The sequence below is a fragment of the Ctenopharyngodon idella genome, chromosome 20, assembly GCF_019924925.1.
Source record: "Ctenopharyngodon idella isolate HZGC_01 chromosome 20, HZGC01, whole genome shotgun sequence".
NCBI classification, from domain to species: domain Eukaryota; kingdom Metazoa; phylum Chordata; class Actinopteri; order Cypriniformes; family Xenocyprididae; genus Ctenopharyngodon; species Ctenopharyngodon idella.
The window spans coordinates 5767625-5789934 of record NC_067239.1 but is presented as its reverse complement, the minus strand read 5'-3'; the positions used below and the strand labels follow the sequence as shown (position 1 = coordinate 5789934).

Sequence of the window (22310 nt, the reverse complement as noted above, 5' to 3'; positions counted from 1 at the left end):
AGCGGCTATTTGCACTAAGTGAAAATAGCATATTTTCTTAGCGATAGATGCTATTTACCCTAGGTGAAAATAGATTCTATTTACACCATGTAAAAGTATCAGTTCTTTGCAGTTAGAGTAAATAGTAATTAGATGTTATCTAAACTTTATATTGGCAGATACTATTTGCACCTCAGTATTTTTGGATATTAACAGGATGCAATAATATCATTCAATATGTAATATCATTCAATATTTACATCAATATGTAAATTATTATATTTATTAAAATTATTAAATGGATGCTGCCTTATTAGGGGAATAAAAACCTTCCCTACATCTTCCCCTAAAAATATTATTAAACACTCGTTCACAGTTTATTTCCACTTTTAGAACATTATTTTCATTTTTATTGAAAATAAATGCAAACTCAGCAAAAGGCGGATTCGAACTCGTGTCAATCACGTTATAAGCCTGGTCTGCGAGCCTTACTCGCTACTGCTGCACCACTAAAGACAATGAACTCCATGTGTCTTTTTTAAAACTTGAGTGGCCCAACTAGACAATGGTGGGCGGAGCTAGTGTAAATAGCATTTGCAAACAAATTTGCACTTATTGTAAATAGACACTCCGTTTTAAAAAATGGCGGGTGCTGGTGTTTCTCGTACGTTTGGCCAATAAGCGTACACTTATGTCACTGGTAGTTCCTATTGTACTGGGTTAGACCCTACTTCTGAAGTAGGTGCTAATTTAGTTTCCCCAAAAGGTGTTCCTAGAATTAAAATCATTCTCAGTTCCTGCAGTGCGAACACACCAAAAAGTGAATACTTCCACCAATAGAAAAGGTTCCTCCGGTGTGAAAGTCCCTAATGAAATGGGTCTGTAGATTTTTTTTTTTTTTTTTTTTTTTTTCAGTTTGTTACAAAAACAGCGCTTTGATGGCCACATCTGTGCTTAAAAAGGGTGAATTTAATTTAGAGACTCAACTTCTCAGACAGGAGTTTATCATGCTGAGAGTACTGCACGCTAAAGCACAGCACGCTTAATTCATCCTTTTTAAAACACTGCTGTGAAAAAGCAATTTAAAAAAAAAAAAAAAACTTAAACTAATTCAGTAATGAAGCACATATGTTACTCATGGTTAACAGATGACCACCGACTTTCGCATATCAACACATATTCAGTGTTACTAGGGATGGCCAATCAAAACAGGTGCAGTAAAGGTGCAGTAGCCAAACAGCCTGTTTAAAGTATAAGCATCAGAGAACAGATAGAAAATGGTCATAAAAACCTTCATCAAGTGGACAAAAGTGTATTTGAGCAGTATGTCAGTATACAGTAGTGTTAATGTTATACATTTAAGGCTTTTTTTTAAAGATCTTTCCATTCTGCTGCCTACGTCTGTCTCTCATATTAAATAAAACTAAACCAAAGCCAACTTATTGAGGCAGAGGCAGTGAAATAATCTTAAAAGGTGTAAGGCTGTTTTTTTTTTTTTTTTTTTTTTTGTTTTTTTATGTTTAGATTTAGAAATGAACAATAAAGGAATGTTTTGTGGCTCTTAAATGTCTGTAGACACAACATTTGTTGGCAGTAGAGTTGCTTTGTTTCTGTACTTGTAAAAAAGAGATTGCTTTTGGCAGTATGTAGTAGCAGAGAATAAACAAGAAAAGACAAAAAAAAAAAAAAAAAACATATAACAGTTGTAAACAAACAGTTCGCCTAAAAAAATGAAATGTCATAATTTACTCACCCTCATTCCAAACTTGTCAATTTCCTTAGTTGCAAAAAAAATAGAAAGGATTCTGAAGACTCTGCTGGTTCTTATTTTATGCAATTATATCGATTTGAAGGCTAGAGATTAAAGCTTCAGAAAGCAAGAAAAAAAAAAAAAAAACTGAAGTCACACAATAGCTTTGTGTGAGGAACAGATCAAAATTAAAGTTGATTTTCAATGAGAAACTTGACTTGTGTCCTAGTTCTGCTTGGCAGGTTCATGAATGAATCACCCTTTTGAATCAGATCTTTTTGATGAATCAGTTGATCCAGTTCACAGAACCAGTCTAAATGATTTGTTCGCAAATCAAAGTTCTGGAATTGAAATCAATGACTTAATTGCATGTTTTGAACTACATTAGGTTGAATAAATGATGACAGAATTTATTTTTGGGTGAACTATCCCTTTAAAACAGATAACAGTCAATATTACCTTTTCAGTTTTTCACAGTTCACTCATTTTCTCTCTCTTTCCCTCGAACACTCACTTTCTTCTCACATCATGACTTTCACATCGTGGCTTTTTAGTATAAATCACATGTGTGATTTATAATTTTGTGTGTATTTTTAAAAAAGTGTTACATGTCCCTGTGTGTCAATTAAACGTGTGTGTGTGTGTGTGTGTGTGTGTGTGTGTGTGTCTGTAGCTCTGCCGAGTCAGAGGAGCTGGCGGTGCATCTTTACCCAGGAGCCGTCACAGTTCAGGGCGTCTTACGCAGGAAAACAGTCCTCAAGGAGGGCAAGAAACCCACGGTGAGAACAAACTACCACTTCAACTCATCAGTCTCCCACCCATAAACTCCATTTGATCTCTCCCTGTGATCTCATTTACCATCTCTTCCTTTCTTTTCCAAAATAGTGCCAGCAATACAAATGCAACTAAAAGGGATGATTTTTTTTTAGCAAACCAAATAAATTGGATCATTAACTTTTAAAAAGGAGAAATTGCTTCCCATATCTTTTTTATTGTTGATGTCAAAGTCTGTGTTCATTGAAACTTTATTTTGATACATATTCATATTCATTTGGTGAGCTAGTTTGGATAGTTTTTGTATTTTCATTGTAGTATTATTATACTCCTATTAATTTATGCCTATTATATTATATTATATTATATTATAGCAGACATTACCATTCAAAAGTCTTGAAAGTCTTTTATACTCACCAAGGCTACATTTGATCAAAAATACTGTAAAAACAGTAAAATTGTGAAATTATTACAATTTCAAATATTTTATTGTTGATGTCAAAGACTGTTTGTCCAATAAATCTATTCTGATACATATTCATCTGACACTTTGAAAAAGCTAGCATGGACAGTTTGTGTATTTTCATAGTAATATTATTAAATTACCATTAATATATACATTGTAATATAATGTATTTATTATATTATGTTATATTATACTTTATTGCAATTTAAAGTAACTGTTCCATTTGTTCCATGTTCCTTCACACGGTAAAACTCAATAAGTTCAGAATACTCAAAATATTTGAGTAAACTTATTACCTCAAAACATTTAAGTAAACTAACTCATTTTTTTAAGTTAGTACAACTTAAAATTTTTGTGACCTGTGGGGCGGGGCCGAGAGCCGTGGAATAAGAAATCTGATGCAACTCAGTCATATTAAGTTCAGCATACTACAATTAAAAATTTTGTTTTTTCTATTAAGTACAGTGAACTTTCATTATTATTTGAGTGAAACAAACTCAATTTAATTTTAAGTTTTACAGTGCAGATTTGGTGCTAATGTTGAAAACTGTTTAATATTTTTGAGGAATCCATGATATATTTTTCTCAGGATTTTATGATGAACAGAAAGTTCAAAAGAACAGCATTTATTTGAAATGGAAATCTTTTGTGACATTATACATCTTTACTGTCACTTTTGATCAATTTAATTGCATCCTTGCTGAATAAAAGTATTAACTTAAAAAATATATATATCTCTCACTGAACCCAGACTGTGAACGGTAGTGTGTATTGCTTGATTTTGATGTTATTTTACTTTAGTATGATAAACAAATTTGGTTCTGTTGGGTCACTGCTTGATGTCCAATGTAAAATCAAAACCAGTTGGGATCTTTTGCTCAAGTGCTTTTCTCTGTCTACACTCCTCCATCTCTGTCGTTTCGTCTCTTCCCCTCTGCCCTCTCCTCCTAATCTGCTCTTTTATCTTTTGGTCTACAGTGTCTCTTAACTGTCAGTCATTTGTCCATTAGCCCCATCAAACCCAGCGGTTTCCTCAGAGAGAGAGTGTGTGAAGGGAGCCAAGGCAGTAAAAGAAACCGCGTTAAAGTCCAGTAATGGGAGCGGAGAGGCCTTTTAAAAACCACATTTCCTGCACATATTTGATCTACCACTAAATCTGCCTATCTCTGTCTTTCTAGACCTTTTACTCATTTATGCATGTAGATATGCTGTACAGTTTTCTTACATAAGACCTTACATAAGCATATAATTAACATAAGTGTATCATTTCATAGTGTCCTTGTTACAAAAGTTACTTGTTCACCTTGTCTGTGAAAGCGGGGGTATGTACGTGTAGGTGTAATTTAACCAGTTGAGTGGTTGATAAATATATATGGTCAATATGTGTATTTATTTCTCTGCACTACTGCTTCAATGAATGGACAAATGTCTTTTCTTGTCTGTAGGTGGCAGCGTGGACTAAGTATTGGGTGGCTCTTTGTGGTACTCAGCTTTACTACTATACTGCCAAGTCCCTTAAGGCCACAGAGAGGAAGCATGTGAGTCTTTTCCCACTTTCACAGACACCGACACACATTAGTCTCACAAACCATGTTGTTGCTTATTCTGGCAAAAGAATCAAAGGAGTTGGACTATTTTAGGACTATTAGGATTTACATTCTCTTTATGACTAAGCAATTGTTTCATAATATAAAATATAATTAAAAACACATTTATAAAATATTAATTGATATTAGTATTAATAACTATTATTATTCATTTGATTATTAATTATGATAAATTATTTAAATTGTACAGTATTTATACCATTCAAAGTTTGGAATTGATAAGATCTTTTAATGTTTTCAAAGAAGAAATACATTTACCAACAATGAGAGTAATATTGTGAAATATTATTATTACAGTCTTCTATTTTAATACATTATCATCATTACTCCAGTCTTCAGTGTCACATGACACATTTCCTTCAGAAATCATTCTAATATCCTGATGTACTGCTCAAGAAATATTTCTTCTTATTATCAATGTTGAAAACAGTTGTGCTGGTTAATATTTTTGTGGGATCTCTTCTTTGATGAATAGAAATCTCAAAAGAACAGCATTTATTTAGTATTTAACTACACTGTAAAACTCAATAAGTTCAGAATACTCAACATTTGAGGAAACAAACTCATTTTTAAGTTAGTAGAACATAACATAACAGAACCCCCTGTAAATCCCAACATGACACAACATTAAACAGTAACTTATGTCTCTCTCTGTTAATCTTGTGCAAAAACACACAAAATAACACTTAATTTCAACATTTCCTTATACAGTCTGACGCAAAGCATGCTGGGAATTAGAAATCTGCTGCAACTCAATCATATTAAGTTCAGCTTACTACAATCAAATTTGGAGTTCACACAACTTTTTTCTATTAAGTACAGTGAACTTTCTTTGTTGTTTGAGTGAAACAAACTAATTTCATTTAAGTAATTTCACTTTTTTCAGTGTAGAAGTCTTTTGAAACATTATAAATGTCTTTACTGTCACTTTTGGTCAAATGAATGCATCCTTGCTAAAAAAAAACTATTAATTTCATCCAAAAAAATAAAAAAATAAACACTTACTGACCCCAAACTTTTGAACAGCAGAAGTACATCATGGAAGTACATTTCCATTTTTGTCTTTTTTTTTTTTTTAATAATTGCATTGCAGTCATTATGTAATACAATTTTTTTTTTTTTTAAACTCTTTTCGACAAAATTTACTGAGAATCAACATGAATTAATATATATATATATATATATATATATATAGAAATAATATACAAGCGTACAATATGCTTTATACAGTCCAAGGTGGTCCATCTAAAGCTGATACAGATGAAATAACACTCATCATCTGAGAGGAAGGGTGCATCACTGTTTCTTGCAGCCATCGCATAATCACTTCAATATGATATTGATGGAAGCGTGCTTGTTCAAATACCATCCAGCAGGAGAGGTTGGGAGAGCTAGGGATCATGTGAGCCAGGAAAAGTTACGCCGAGTGGACTCAATCAGACAGAAAGCCTTGGGTGGCGTTTGTAGAGATGTGATGCTGTCCAGGAGATGTAGAGAAGAGAGGAAGAGTGGTTGGGTCCAGGAAGGATGCTAACAAACAGCATGCTTGACTGATTAATCAGGGTTCAGTGCTGAATGAGGGCAGCTGTTTGCAGTAATTGGATAATGAGATGGATGACATCATCAGTGCAAGCCCAGCTATCACACATTATCAGGATTAATGAGAAGCACATGGCTGCGTTCCAGTTCGTTTTTTAAATGCTCTTCCCTCGCTAACTTCCCTCAGTCTCGTTGACTCGGATGTACATCATTGCTTATGATGCATGAGTGCCCACTACTGGCGGAACCCTTGCAATGGGCTGAATTGGAACGTCCTAAGCCCTTGATCACTTGGAATCCACAATGGAGCTGATTTATTATTTATTTTTTCCCCTTACAAAATTGTTTAATGCAGCTATCTATATGTATATAAGTGTGTTTTAAATATTTAAAAAAATAATTAATATATCATAGAGTTGTTTGTGGTGGGGTAAATTAAACATGATATGCGGTGACGTCACAATCGTGTTGCATTGTGGGATATGGAGCTGCCTGAAGTGTACATATGAAAATCATGGTCATGAACATGGTCAAAATCAAGGGAGCGAGGGTCTGTCCATATAAACTTCCCTCGTCCACTTCACGAAGTGGAACGCACTTTAAAACGGTGGCAGGGATTCCCCCGAGGGGAAGTGCTTAGGGAAGTTTCCGAGTGTGTGTCTAAAACTGGAGTGGAACACAGCCCATGTCTCTATCAAATACACACTCAGTAACAGACGATTACATACACAGGGCTACTTGTTTTTACACACACAGGGCTACTTGTTTAATACTTGCGATACATGTACATTCAGGATTGTGCACAAGAATGAAGTCAAGCTGTATGCGTGTGTATTCATATTAAAACAATGAAATTCATGTTCAGTTTTCAAATTAATTTAATTAGTAGTACTAGTAGTAAAATATTTTCTAAATAAATGTATTTCTATACAAATTGTAATGCCATTAATAGAATTTGTAATTCAAATGCTTTTATTAAATTAGGGGAAAAAAATAGATTTTTAATATTTAATTTTTAATATTTTGACTATAATTTTCAGTTAATAATAATAATAGTGTTTCAAATTAATTAAATTATTTTATATATAATTTGGAGTTAAATTAATATAATTTGTAATAAAATTTTCACATTAAAGTGGAAAAATTATATTATTAGAAATTGTAACTATTTTTAATTAAATTAATGTATATACAAATTTGAATGCCATTAATATAATTTGTAGCTAAAATTTTTATTTTAAATTAGAAAAAAAAAAAAGATTTTTTTAGAAGCATTTTAGAATAGAAGCATTTTAATATTTTGACTGTAATTTTCAGTTTTTAATAATAATAATAATAGTGTTTCGGATTAATTAAATTAATTTGAATTAAATATAATTTGTAATAAAATGTTTATATTAAATTGGAAAGAAATAGATTAGAAGAATTTTTTTTATATTTTGAGTAATTTTCAGTTTTTAATAATAATAACAACAACAATAATAATAATAATTAAAATTAATTAAATAATTTATATTTAAATTGTAATGCCATTACCATAATTTGTAACTAAAATGTTTATTTTAAATTGAAAAAAAAAAATAGATTAGAAGCATTTTAAAATTTGACTGTATTCTCAGTTTTTAATTCAATTGTTTTTATTAAATTGGGAAAAAAATGGATTAGAAACATTTTAATATTTTGACTAATTTATTAGTTTTTAATAATAATAATAATAATAATAATAGTGTTTTGAATTAATTAAATTTATATACAAATTGGAATTAAATTAATATAATTTGTAAAAGAAAATTCACATTGAAGTGGAAAAATGAGATTATTTGAAATTATAACAGTATTTTGAATTAATTAATTTATATACAAATTTGAATGCCATTAATATAATTTGTAATAAAAATTTTATATTAAATTGAAGAAATAAAATAGATTAGAAGAATTTTAATATTTTGAGTGTAATTTTCAGTTTTAATAATAATAATAGTAATAACATTTCAGATTAATCAAATTGCAATGCCATTAATATAATTTGTAATTCAAATGTTTATATTAAATTGACCAAAAAATAATATTTTATAATAATATTTAATATTTTAACTGTAATTTTCACAGTTCAAGTCCACCGCCAGCAAAAGTGTTTCTGTTTTGGGTTTAATGGCCATGATGGCAGACGACCCGGAGCATCCCGACATCTTCCTGCTGACCGACTCGGAGCATGGTGAGACAGCCAATCACAAGCCTCGTACTTGTATCTGTGCAGTCCATACAATGATACATTGATGCAATATTTTGAGAAAAGATTTACAATTAGCAGTATGTTATGACATGAACATTTTGTGCATTTTATTGATTTGTGTGCCCACAGGAAACTCGTATAAGTTCCAGGCAGGGAACAGAATGAACGCTCTGCTGTGGTTCAAACACTTGAGTGCAGCTTGTCAAAGCAACAGGCAACAGGTGAGTGTGGGTGTGTGGGTGTGTGTGGGTGTGTGTGGGTGTCTGTGTGTCTGTGTGTGTGTCTGTGTGTGTGTCTGTGTGTGTGTCTGTGTGTGTGTGTGTGTGTGTGTGTGTGTGTGTGTGTGTGTGTGTGTGTGTGTGTGTGTGTGTGTGTGCAAATGCATGTTGACTTGTTCAGCTCAGAGGGTTATTTAGCTCACAGATTCCTTTGTAGAGAAAATGAAGCACATAATCAGTGTAGTGCCCTTCAGTGTGCACTCAATGTTCAGAGCGTTTCCATGCGAAGGCTGCATTTTTAAGCTAAATTGTAGATGTTAATTGCTCCTCAGGAGATGCTGTTGTGTGTTGGAATCCTTTGGGTTCAATAAATATGTGAACATTTTGCTCTAACCAAGTCTCTGACATTGTTTCAGTGGGATCTATTAAAAGCATTTCCCATAATAGCTTTTTGAAACCTGTTCCCAAATACGCAGGTCAGACTGGACGTGCTCGATCAGCAGGTGTTTATTAAAGTGAGCAATGACACTGCCCTCTAGTGCTTGATTCATTTATTTATTTATTTATTTATTCTCCAAGCACAGTGTTGGAAGAAGCTTGTTTGAAACAAGCTATTCATGATTTACAATAGGTTAACTACAGTCAAACTACTCTTTTAAAAAGGTGCTGACTACATCGCAAGCTAGAACTACAGAAATTAGGTTATGTCTTTTTAAATATGGGCCTAACTGTCAGATGATATAATATCCAATTTAATCAACACCGTATGTTTCTGCCACAAAACAGTAACTGTGCGTTCACACCGCCACCGGCGAGAGCATCAAAATTCGCCTTGACTGCCCTGCCAACAACGCTGTACTGTGCGTTCAAACCGCCGCCGGCGGGAGGGTCAAAGTAAATGACAAGTTGTGGCAACCAATCGGAATCCTCTCAAGCGAGGACCTCTACATTCCGATTGGTTGCCGCTGAACCGCGTCATAGCTCATTACCATAAAGTTGACCTGACTTCAACTCTCCTCGACGCTCTCACCGTCCAAGATGCGCCGCTCTCGCCAGCGGCGGTGTGAACGCACGGTAAGGGTCTTTGAATGAATAAATTCAGTTTTGGAGGTACTGCATTAAACTTAAACATATACATTTACACCAAATACAATGAATAAAACTAGAAAACACATTTAAGTTAAATAGCTGAGACAAAAACATAGTGATATGAACTAAAGTGTCTTATGCTCACCAAAGCTGCATTTATTTGAAAATACAGTAAAACAGTAATATTGTGAAATATAAGTTTTCTTGAAAACATTGATACATATTTTTTTCAGGATTCTATGATGAATAGAAAGTTCAAAAGAACAGCATTTATTTGAAATAGAACATTATAAATATCTTTACTGTCACTTATGATCAATTTAATGCATCCTTGCTGAATGAAAGTATTAATTTCTTTAAAAAATATTTTTGAACGGTAGTGTATATTTAAAAAGATGATGTGCTGTGACTCAAATGAATTTTAATTGTTTGTTTCATAAATGAATTTTTTACACTTTACAGTATTACGTGACTTCCCAACACAACGATTTGAATTTTATTATTAAAATGTATTATTTACATTTTAAGTAAAACTTTTTTTTTTTCAGAATCTTGATTAAATTTAATTTAATTAAGTTTTCTCCCACCACCCACATAAAAATCCCCGCCCGAATTACCTACTGTTTTTTGACAAACACCAAGGTCGTGTGGTGATTTAATTGACATCCAAATCCACATCTCTGAGTTTACAAGAGGAGATTTTAAAAAAAATTAAAAAAATCAGTTTAATTCCTTTTTGACCACTGCAGAACACCGTACGATAACTGTTGCGCTTCACTGTAATTTGCTGCCATTTTAAATATGTACACTTTTATTACTGAAATTCTGGGAAGTATTTACAAGAACAATATTTCATCACTGCTCCACCTCAGTGAAAAGAAAAAGGAGGGGAAAAAAAACACGTAAATATTTGAAATGGGCCGTTACAGCAATACTCCTTTAAAATGTATTATATACAATTATAAAATGGTTAGTTCCTGTCCTTGATTCTGATTGGTCAATAGCTGTTTTATTCACGATAAAACACGGCTATGACCGCTTCACCCAACGGTTCTGTGTATCACTACACAACACCCTTAGCAACCACGCTTAGCAACATAAACTGTATGTTCTCATTGATATTGTTCATCGAAGCTTACTGTATCATGTAGAAGAGTATTGTGAGAAAGAGATCGAGTGAGCGAGTTTATTACCTGCATTCAGATTTAGCATTTTCCTTCAGGTCAGTCCTATGTTCATAATAAAAAATCTGTCATCTGTCAATAAAAAAGTCATTTGTCAGTTGTGTCTTGTTCCGTGTTCAAAACAATGACCGACACACTCTTAAAGACAGTCTTTGCTGCCATCTAATGGCATGAAAATGTAACTGCTGTTGTTGTTCACGGTCAGGGACAATTTTTTCCGGCGGAAGGAATGCTTTTAGAAAAAGTATACTTAATGAAAGTTGCTTTGTTACATATTTCTGGCTTTAATATTTGTATTGTGTGGTAACCGTTTTATAAAAGCAATAAGGTACTCGAGGCTAGTGCTGTATCGTGAAAAAGTCACGGCTGAAGGAGTTGCAGGCACTCCACTTTGCGTCGTGCCTAACAACGCCCTTCAGCCGTGACTTATTCACGATACAGCACAGCCTCTCGTACCTTATTGCTTACTTATATACATTAAAAATATAAACCAAGCAGCTTTATGATTACCTCATGTAAATAAGAGGCTGCATTAACTTATTTCTGCTAATTTTCATATTTTTTAAAATAACATCCATCATTTTTAGATCAAATGCAAGACAGTAAACCATTTCAACTATAGTGTGTCTATCTTCCCATAACAGGAGATTTAAATAATCACAAAAAAATAGGAAATTATTTTCCTATTATTAAATTAAATATGAATTTATTTGTATTATTCCAAGCATGTGACATTTTATTTACAGCAGACATACAGCAGTGTTCCCCGGTTCGTAGGATCACAAAAAATCGCCATCTGAATTCATGAGTTTTATCACTGAGGTGCCATGCAAATTAATTTTTACAGACGTCCACATGAGAAACAATCACCGTCCGAATAGAACTAAAGATCGTTTGGACTTTTGCTGGGGTTTCTCTAAGAGGATTCATCATCTGAAATAGATGCCTAATATATATCAGTGCAGGATCTTGTAAAATGTTACATATCACTTTGAGATTTGTTCATTGTCACCTTCTCTTTTTCCATTCCAGGTCCCAGCAAATCTAATGTCCTTCGAATAAGTGAGACCAGGACGAATCAAAGACATGGAGAGTTCATGAGCAGCTGGATGACAGGAGAGCAGAGGAATATGAGGAACGCTGGGGAAGGAGGAGAGACCAGAGATAAATAAAAGAGCAAATGACTTGTGTTTTTGTGTGTGTTGGAGCTTTTCCACTGCCATCACCCAGCCTGAACCCCACAGCAAACTCCTCGAGCACCACTGCCTTAACAAGCAGAGTGTGAGTGTATGTGTGTGTGAAAGAGAGAGCGACGCAGCAGCAATGGTGTCCCCTCCGCTGGTCTGACCTGAAAGGACCTTATTCCTTTTACATTTTATTTACACTTCCTCCACTTCCTTCCATCTGATTCCCAGCAAGTGAGGATCTTGGTTTCTTCTTGGGCTCTTCTTGAAGGAGTCTTGGACTCTTCATGGACCTCTGGAGTTTGTTTACACCTTCTTTATCTTGTTTGTTGCTTGAGTTTTATGTATTAACTGGTTGTAAATCTAATCCACGCTCCTCCTCCTCTGACAAAACACACCCTGGAAACTCTCAGACTCTCCAAAATCGACCCTCAAACACATAATCGCACAAGACGTTGATTGTGTCTTTGCACACTTGAGTTAGGCTCATGCAAGCATAACACACAATTTTCCACAAGCAAGTTCAACTGCAGGAAATGGAAGACCCTCATATATTAAAACCCAACTCCGAAACGCAACCAGAAAGGGCTCCGATACTCAATGAATTCCAGATGAAAAGACTCTATTCTTCTGAATGTCCCCTTCAGAGTTTTCTTTTCAACTTCTATTCTCTTTTATGGATTCTGTAGCTTTCTTTTTAGCTCATATCAACACAAACATGTTTGCTTTGCTAGAAGACACCTGAAATGTTCAAAACGACGGTGTGTAGGAAGAAACGATTGAGAAAGGAAGAGCTCATCAAGATGTTTGAAGACTTCAAAACGTCAGCAATAAGCACCGGTTTACACCAGTTCATTTAAACAGTAAAAGAATCGTTCGTTCGCTTCCGGATTCACAATACGAGTCGTCTATAAGGACACACGTACATAAACACACTTTTTAAGCTGTGAATGTTAGTGGGCGCAGAGGTTTACATCTCCAAACTTGTATTTAGTACTATTATGTTTAGTTTTGTTTTGTTTTTTTCAATCTACCAGTGGTTTTCCAATGGAATATTGTGAACGGTGGGAGACGGAGCAGGAGATAAGGCACTTGTGCGCTAGTGTTTTCTGCAGCATCAGTAGCCCTCGTTTACTGCTGTTGATGATTTATTTTTATGTAATGTTTTGCTTTAATGTGGTTTTATTTTATTATTTTATTTCAGTATTACTGGGATAGTTGCACATGTCTAGACTATTTTAATTGTCTGTTACATTCACATGTTACATGTTATTTTTGTCATTTTCATTTCTAAAGTAACGCCACCTCAACTTTGCTTCAGTAGGATGTTGGAGATGTTTTCTTCTTGTTGTTGAGCCATTAAGGTTCTGTTCATTTAGAGAACAGCTTTATCAGTTTCTTTTGGGAACAAGAGATATGTCTGTTAAGCTCAGAACAAATGATTAGCATTAATGGAGCAGGAGACGTTATCCCGCCGGACCAGGATGTCTCAGGATGTTTGATTAAATAGGTCCATCTTTATCTTTCGTTTTTATGGTGACTAAATCTTATGGAGCCCCTAAAGGGACATGGTAGTGGCTGAGGGTGGGGGTGGGGGGGATATGAGATGAGAGGAAAAATAATAAGTCAATGCATTTGCACTCTCTTGCAAATATTGCGCTCCCCAAAGAAACTTTACGTTCTCTCACAAAACGTTTGCGTTCCACCTAGAAACTTTGCGTTCGCTCGCTAAACATTTTGCGTTCCAGAGAAACTTTGCGTTCTCTCGCTAAACGCAAAGTTTCTTGGGAGCGGAAACAGTTTGGCGAGAGAACCCAATTAGAAACATTGCATTTGCTGGCTAAACATTTTGCATTCCAGAGAAACTTTGCGTTTTCTCGCTAAACGTTTTGCGTTCTCTGGCTAGACATTTTGCGTTCTCTCGCTAAACGTTTTGCGTTCTCTCGTTAATTGCAAAGTTTTTTGGGAACAGAAAATGTTTTGCCAGAGAACGCAAAACGTTTAGCAAGAGAACGCAAAACATTTAGCGAGAGAACGCAAAACATTTAGCGAGAGAGCACAAAATGTTTTCCGTTCCCAAGAAACTTTGCGCTCACTTTCAAAATGTTTTGCGTTCCCCTGAGAAACTTTGCGTTCTCTCGTGAAACGTTTTGCGTTCCACCTAGAAACTTTGCGTTCGCTCGCTAAACATTTTGCGTTCCAGAGAAACTTTGCGTTCTCTCGCTAAACGCAAAGTTTCTTGGGAGCGGAAACCGTTTGGCGAGAGAACCCAATTAGAAACATTGCGTTTGCTTGCTAAACATTTTGCATTCCAGAGAAACTTTGCGTTTTCTCGCTAAACGTTTTGCGTTCTTTTGCTAGACATTTTGCGTTCTCTCGCTAATTGCAGAGTTTTTTGGGAACGGAAAATGTTTTGCCAGAGAACGCAAAACATTTAGCGAGAGAACGCAAAATGTCTAGCGAGAGAATGCAAAACATTTAGCGAGAAAGCGCAAAATGTCTTCCGTTCCCAAGAAACTTTGCGTTCGCTTTCAAAACGTTTTGCATTCCCCTGAGAAACTTTGTGTTCTCTCGTGAAACGTTTTGCATTCTCTCGCTAAACGCAAAGTTTCTTGGGAGCGGAAATCATTTGGCGAGAGAACCCAATTAGAAACATTGCGTTTGCTCGCTAAACATTTTGCATTCCAGAGAAACTTTGCGTTTTCTCGCTAAACGTTTTGCGTTTTCTCGCTAATTGCAAAGTTTTTTGGGAACGGAAAATGTTTTGCTAGAGAACGCAAAGCGTTTAGCGAGAGAACGCAAAATGTCTAGCGAGAGAATGCAAAACATTTAGCGAGAGAGCGCAAAATGTTTTCCGTTCCCAAGAAACTTTGCGTTCGCTTTCAAAACGTTTTGCATTCCCCTAAGAAACTTTGCGTTCTCTCGTGAAACGTTTTGCGTTCCACCTAGAAACTTTGCGTTCGCTCGCTAAACATTTCACGTTCCAGAGAAACTTTGCGTTCGCTTTCAAAAAGTTTTGCGTTCCCCTGAGAAACTTTGCGTTCTCTCGCAAAACATTTTGCGTTCCCCTGAGAAACTTTGCGTTCTCTCGTGAAACGTTTTGCTTTCCACCTAGAAACATTGCATTCGCTTGCTAAACATTTTGCGTTCCAGAGAAACTTTGCGTTCTCTTGCTAAACGCTTAGCAAGAGAACGCAAAATGTTTTCAGTTCCCAAGAAACTTTGCGTTCGCTTTCAAAACGATTTGCGTTCCCCCTGAGAAAATTTGCCTTCGCTCACAAAACGTTTTTTTCCCCTGAGAAACTTTGCTTTCTCTCACAAAAGTTTTCAGCTCCTCTGAGAAACTTTGCGTTCGCTCACAAAGCGTTTTGCATTCCCCCGAGAAACTTTGCAAAGTTTCTCTGGGAACGCAAAACATTTGAACGCAAAGTTTCTCGGCAGAACGCAAAAGTTTTTGCGAAGAGTCTCGGGGAACACAAAACATTTGCGAGAGAATGCAAAAGCATTGACAAATAATTTTTCCTCCATCCCATATTTGTTTCCTTCCCCATGTCCCATTAGGGGCTCCTTAAGATCCTGTTCTTCTGTTTTTCATTGACTAGTTTATTTTTCCAAGCTCAGCTCTACTGTTTCCATTTGTGTGGAATGCCATACTGAGATTCAGAGTCTTGTTTTAAACTCTCTGAGAATAGGAGAAAAGATCTTGGGCAATAAATGAATCCATGATTCCAACTTTTATTGAATAATGAGCGCAAGAAACTTCTTCCAGATTGTTGAAGTGTTGCAGTATCTTTCTTTGACCAACAATAATAAACCAAATTGACATGAATAAATGGTAATGGAGGAGTTGGCAACAGTTTTATACAAGGCCTGAATTCATCAACAAGTTACCGCCATTTCCTTTGTGGTGTTTTTACGTGGATTTGGGTGGAGATGATTGGATGCTGAGGTAGAGGAAGTCTTACGTTGCTTGTCTTCTTTAAACAGAATATTTTTGTAAGGTGTCTTTGACATAAAAGGGAGGATTTTATAGTAAATGGGGCAACAATGAGACAGTTGAGAAATGCTGGTTGTGACAGGTTAGCTGATCTGGGGTAGTTTTTGTTTACATAAATTTATAGCTTTTAATATCAGGAGTTAGCACTTTGGGTTGTGAAGAAGCTCTGAGATCTGCCACATGAAAGAGACAAGATGGTGAAAAAAGCAATGAAAGTCAGTCAGCAGAATGAGACACTCGAAAAGCTGTCGACAAAGCGTTTACATGATTGGAGAAATGTTATTTTGGCTCAAACTGTGAAGTTCTGTGAGACTGGTTTGTCGTGTTTGAGCTGTCGTCATAGCACAGGCAGAGAAGTTTCAGAAGATCTTGTGTGGTCGTGATCAAATGAACTTGGTGTTGAAATGGAAATTTTTCTAATTAAATGAAGTGGAAAAGTGCCTGTATGCTCGTAAACATCACGCCAGACACTGATTTATGCATCTTGACAAGTCACCGACCTTTTCCAGCGAGGACTTGGACCAAAGTAAATTACAATGCTATTGGCTCCGCAGCATTGTCTAGCTTTCTTTCTCTAAAATGTTCCTTAGACATGGATAGCAGTTGACGTTATGGAATAGTAATAAACGGTGGAATGGAATGGTTAATAAACAGAGACAGAAGAACAGTGGAAAACATGACTAAGCTGCCTCTGTTATGAAATACATTTTTGGACCTTTTTAATTTTTTCTGGATTTTTTTTTTCCCCCTCAGTTGTTTATTTCACACTACATCTCTTTCTCTCTCTCTCTCTCTCTGTGAACAATAATGAAATTGTCCATGACATTTATTTCATGGATTTTTTTTTCTGTAACTACAGTAATGGTAAATGTTATTTTTGTTGCTGGTTTGTCTTTTTTTCCCCTCTATACAGTTTACAGTTTTGTTCAGTCTTTTCAGTGAAATTCTCCAACATACTTTGTGCTATTTGGTTTCGCTGTCTTTATATGTACAATACGTGTGATATCATACACACATGTGATATTGACAGATGGACTTATCTTCTCTGCCACTTTCTTTGGCTGTTTGAACTTCACTGCATCACATGTTTAATGTGGTGGTGTGTTACAAAGGACTGATAATGATTTGTAGTGAGTTGTTTCAGAAACGAATTTGATTGTGTATGTGTGCGTGTGTGTGTCTCACTCTGTGCCATCCTGTGTCACCTGCTCCCACCCACCCTGTATCCTCCCTGTCTGATCCCACACCCACTGGGACCCATGACCCAGGGTAGCGCTATGACCTTTGACCTGAGAGATGTGCTCCTGGGTTCCAGACAGGACAAAAATAATAAACACTTTTGGTTGTTTGTTTTTTTATCCAGTGGTCTGGTATTCTTCTTTTGGCTGAGCGTGTGGCTTTGTTCAGAATTGCATACTAACGTTCTACTCTTACTGTTTTTGCAGTATGTAGTATGTGAATTTACAGTATGCACATAATACCGGATGACCTTTTGTTTTTTGCCGAAAGATTTGGGGCCCTATTTTATTGATCTAAGCTCATGGTCTAAAGCGCACGGCACAAGTGCACTTAGGGTGTGTCCGAATCCAATTTTGCTGTGCACCTGGCACATTGTCTAACAGGGTTGTCGTTATTCTCTTAATGAGTCTTGGTTGTGTTTTGGGCGTAACGTGCAATAAACCAATCAGTTTTATCTTCCCATTCATTTAAAATCCAGTTGCGCTCGCACCATAGCGGATTCGTTATTTACATGGTGGAATTTGCAAATTTTTATCTTTATGCACACATTAATAATCTTTTTACATTGTAATGTAAAAAATCCCTATTGACGCATATTACTAACGTGCACTTTAAATAAAAATAAAAAAAAATTGCGCCATTGACTTTAGACCAGGTTTTTGTTGGTCAGTAACGCAGTCGTTTTCAATTTCCTCAAAATAGCAACACGCCAACAATGCACCTGAACACACCTCGTTTTAACATCTCTTTGTTGAGTCATTATTTGATCAGACCAGCGTTATTATTAGTTTTATAGAATTTTTAAGTAATAGTATTTCTATTTTATTTTCAATTTAGTTTAGGTTCCATTATACAACTTTTCTAGTTCAATTTTATTTTTTATTGTAGTTTTAGTATTTTAGGGCTACCGTAACTGACAACTGGTTTCATTTAAAAATGTGTAATGCCATTAAATTTCTCAGCACAGTCAATTTCATGTGGCAGGTGGAGTTATTTGAAAGAATTTTTAGTTTAGTTTCATCATTTACATTACAGTTGCAGTTGTTAGTACAGTATCTGTTGTTGTTTAAAAAATTTAAGTATAAAAAATATATAAAATAATTTTTTTCAAAATTCACATCAGGGATTTGTTCTCAGCTATTTTACATTTCACATTATCTATTTAACAAACTGTATGAAGATGTAGTTTTTATTTCAGTTAACTAAACTTAAAGGGTTAGTTTACCCAAAAATGAAAATAATGTCATTTATTACTCGCCCTCATGCCGTTCCACACCCGTGAGACCTTCGTTAATCTTCGGAACACAAATTAAGATATTTTTGTTGAAATCCGATGGCTCCGTGAGGCCGATTTCAAAACACTGCTCCATGAAGCTTCGGCGCGTTATGAATCAGCGTGTCGAATCATGATTCGGATCGCGTGTCAAACCGCCAAACTGCTGAAATCATGTGACTTTGGCACTCCGAACCACTGATTCGACACGCTGATTCATAACGCTCCGAAGCTTCCTGAAGCAGTGTTTTGAAACCGGCCATCACTATATAAGTTCGAAGGTCTTACGAGTGTGGAACGACATGAGGGTGAGTAATAAATGACAGAATTTTCATTTTTGGGTGAACTAATCCTTTAAGTTGATTTTTGTTTGTTTTTTTCATTAATGATAATCACTCTGCACAGATGACTTAAACATAAAATGCAAAAAAAGGTTTTATTTCAGATATAATTGGGCACAGTCTAATGCCATTCACTGAATTAAGCATGCAACAGTGAGGTCATGTGACAGCAATGTACCATATCACTATTAATTATTGCTGCATACTGTATACAGTTTCACGTTAAGACAATAAGCGATGTACAGTATGCACAGTAAGCAGCAGCATTGGGGGTGTGTTACAATATTATGTTACTCCCTAAAAAGTAACTGTGCGTTACTTAGTTACTTTTTATGGAAAGTTATACTTATAAGTAACTTTTGTATTACTTTTTGTCACCTGGGCTGGGCTTGCTTGTTTATTTTTTTTAAATTAACAAAAGTTCTATTTTGGGCAATTGTAATGGTCCTTTACCACCAAAAGAACGAATACAAAAGAAATGCAAATTCATGCCTGTACAGTAGAGGGCACAGCTGAAACAAACCTCAAGCCATCCTAGGTGTATATGACTTTCTTCTTTCTGATGAACACAATCGAAGAAATATTAATAAATATCCTGACGCATCTGAGCTTTATAATGGCAGTGAACAGGGTTCACAAGTATGAGCTGAAGAAAGTGCTTCCATCTACATCCATCCATCATAAACGTGTACTCCACATGGCTCCAGGGGGTTAATAAAGGCCTTCTGAAACTAAACGATGCATTTGTGTAAAAAAAAAAAAAAAAAAAAAAAAATCAATTTTTAACAAGATATGAAGTAAAATATCTAGCTTCCGCCAGACCGCCTTCTGTATTCAACAAAAGTGTGAACTGGCGTCACGTCAGTTACACTTTTTCCGTAAATTGAATATGGAAGGCGTAGGACGTAGCGTAAGCTTTTTGAACTGCAAGAGTTTTACACTTTCTTCATAAAGTAGCTAGGCAGTAGCAGAAGCTAGATATTTTTCTTCATAACTTGTTAAATATGGATTTTTTTTCTTTATTTCTCTCAACATGGAGTCAGGTGTCAGTCAGTAAACGGAAAACAAAGTAACTAGCGTTACTTATTTGGAAAAGTAACTCAGATATTTTGTTGTAAATTTAAAAAGTAATGCAATACTTTACTAGTTACTTGAGAAAAGTAATCTGATTACATAACTCGCGTTACTTGTAATGCATTACTCCAACACGTATCATAAGCAGTATGCTAGTATTTCATTTTGAACATCATTTATGTGTTTTCATACACCCAAGCTAGTGTTGAAACTCAGTAGTCTCTACTATTGAATTAAAACAAGTATTCTATAAAAATGTATGGATCTGGATATGTTGCCCTTTTAAATGTGTGATCTTTCAGTGAGGTATTTTTAGCTGCACTTACAGTGAGTTTCTTTAAAGATGTGAGAACCGTACTGTACTCCAGGAATGTGCATGGGGAGGTGGAGGAGTCCTTTTGTGTGAAAAGCTACATTTTTACACAGAAAGGGCTTCGGTAAGGTTTTGTTTTTCAGTGAACACAACACAATTTTTGTAGAACACAAAAGGAGCTTGCTACAATCCCCCAGGCTGCTCATTTAATACTCTGACAGAGGGTGGTGACTACAGCTGTCGAGCACTAAAAAGGACAAAAACAGAGACTCATGAAGACATATGAAGGGTTTTTTTGAGGAAGCAACAAAATGAAGTCATTCACTTAAAGGATGTAGGCTACCCTATGTAGCTCATCAATTTCATTTGTTTATGTACACATTAAAAATATGACTCATGAGGATGAGAAACTGATGACAGGATTTTTGTTTTTGGATAAAGAGGTGTTAAAGGGTTAGATCACCCAAAAATGAAAAGACTGTCATAATTTACTCATCATTTGTCACTCATCACACCCTCATGTCATTCAAGGTATTTTAAAAAAAGTCACTGACCACCAAAACCGGTTACCAAGATTCTTCAAAATATGTTTTTTATGTCATACAGGTTTGGTGTGAAGGTGAGTAGAATTTTTCATTTTCATATTGGTTGAACTAACTCAGTTAACTAACTAATTAAGTGCAACATGACAGTAATATAAGGAATGTTATAGATTGATGTTGTTAATTGTATATTCAAGGGTTAGTTCACCCACAATATAACACAATATAACTACAGAAGAGTCAAGTTTCAAATAGGAAAATATTAAAACTCTTTGGTCATTTTTGAGCGAGATGCTAACAGTCTAATCAGATTCAATGAACTATGCTAAGCTATGCTAAAAGTGGTACCGCCAGACCCGGAGATCAGCTGAACGGATTCGAAAACGGTAAAACTCAACTGTTTAACTGTTTAGGGGAGTTGGAAAATGAGCCTATTTTCAAAAAAAGTGGAGTGTTCCTTTAAGATATTTTTGTTGAAATCCGATGGCTCAGTGAGGCCTCCATAGCCAGCAATGACATTTCCTCTCTCAAGATCCATTAATGTACTAAAAACATATTTAAATCAGTTCATGTGAGTACAGTGGTTCAATATTAATATTATAAAGCGACAAGAATATTCTCGGTGCACCAAAATAAAACGAAATAACGACTTATATAGTGATGGCCGATTTCAAAATACTGCTTCATGAAGCTTCGGAGCGTTATGAATCAGCATGTCGAATCAGCGGTTCGGAGCGCCAAAGTCACGTGATTTCAGCAGTTTGGCGGTTTGACACGCGATCCAAATCATGATTCAATACGCTGATTTATAACGCTCCAAAGCTTCCTGAAGCAGTGTTTTGATATCGGCCATCACTATATAAGTCGTTATTTTGGTTTTTTTTTGGCGCACCAAAAATATTCTCTTCGCTTTATAATATTAATATTGAACCACTGTACTCACCTGAACTGATTTAAATATGTTTTTAGTACATTTATGGATCTTGAGAGAGGAAATGTCATTGCTGGCTATGGAGGCCTCACTGAGCCATCGGATTTCAACAAAAATATCTTAATTTGTGTTCTGAAGATTAACGAAGGTCTTACGGGTGTGGAACGCCATGAGGGTGAGTAATAAATGACAGAATTTTCATTTTTGGGTGAACTAACAATTTCATGTTGAACACAGACAGTAATGGAGCTCTACACTGTGTGATACCTCCCCCTGCTGTTCACCAAGAAACAGACAAGAAGAAAATCAAAGGTGTGTGTGTGTGTGTGTGTGTGTGTGTCCATAATGCAAGGTTTGTCCCCATAACCCTGCATTATGGGGACAAAATATCCCCACAAAATGGCAATATTTGTTCTATTTTTTTTTTTTTTTTTTTTTGGAAAATGTAAAAATGCAAAAAAAATTCTGCATTAGGTTTAGGGGTTAGAGAATAGGATATACAGTTTGTACAGTATAAAAATCATTATGTCTATGGAATGTCCCTATAAAACATGGAAACTCAAGATAGATAGATAGA

At 35.4% G+C, this 22310-nt stretch overlaps 1 protein-coding gene across 4 annotated transcripts in view; it reads left to right on the top strand.

Annotated features, from left to right (window-relative positions):
- Positions 1-17378, top strand: part of ralgps2 (Ral GEF with PH domain and SH3 binding motif 2) — a 144352-nt gene extending 126974 nt beyond the window's left edge. For all 4 annotated transcript variants that reach the window (XM_051873911.1, XM_051873910.1, XM_051873912.1 and 1 more), the window contains 5 exons: positions 2403-2508; positions 4415-4507; positions 8225-8330; positions 8478-8569; positions 11872-17378. In XM_051873911.1, the coding sequence (XP_051729871.1) occupies positions 2403-2508; positions 4415-4507; positions 8225-8330; positions 8478-8569; positions 11872-11901 (427 nt within the window). In that variant the 3' untranslated portion in view covers positions 11902-17378. The remainder of the gene's footprint in view (positions 1-2402; positions 2509-4414; positions 4508-8224; positions 8331-8477; positions 8570-11871) is intronic.
- The last annotated feature ends 4932 nt before the right edge of the window (positions 17379-22310 follow it).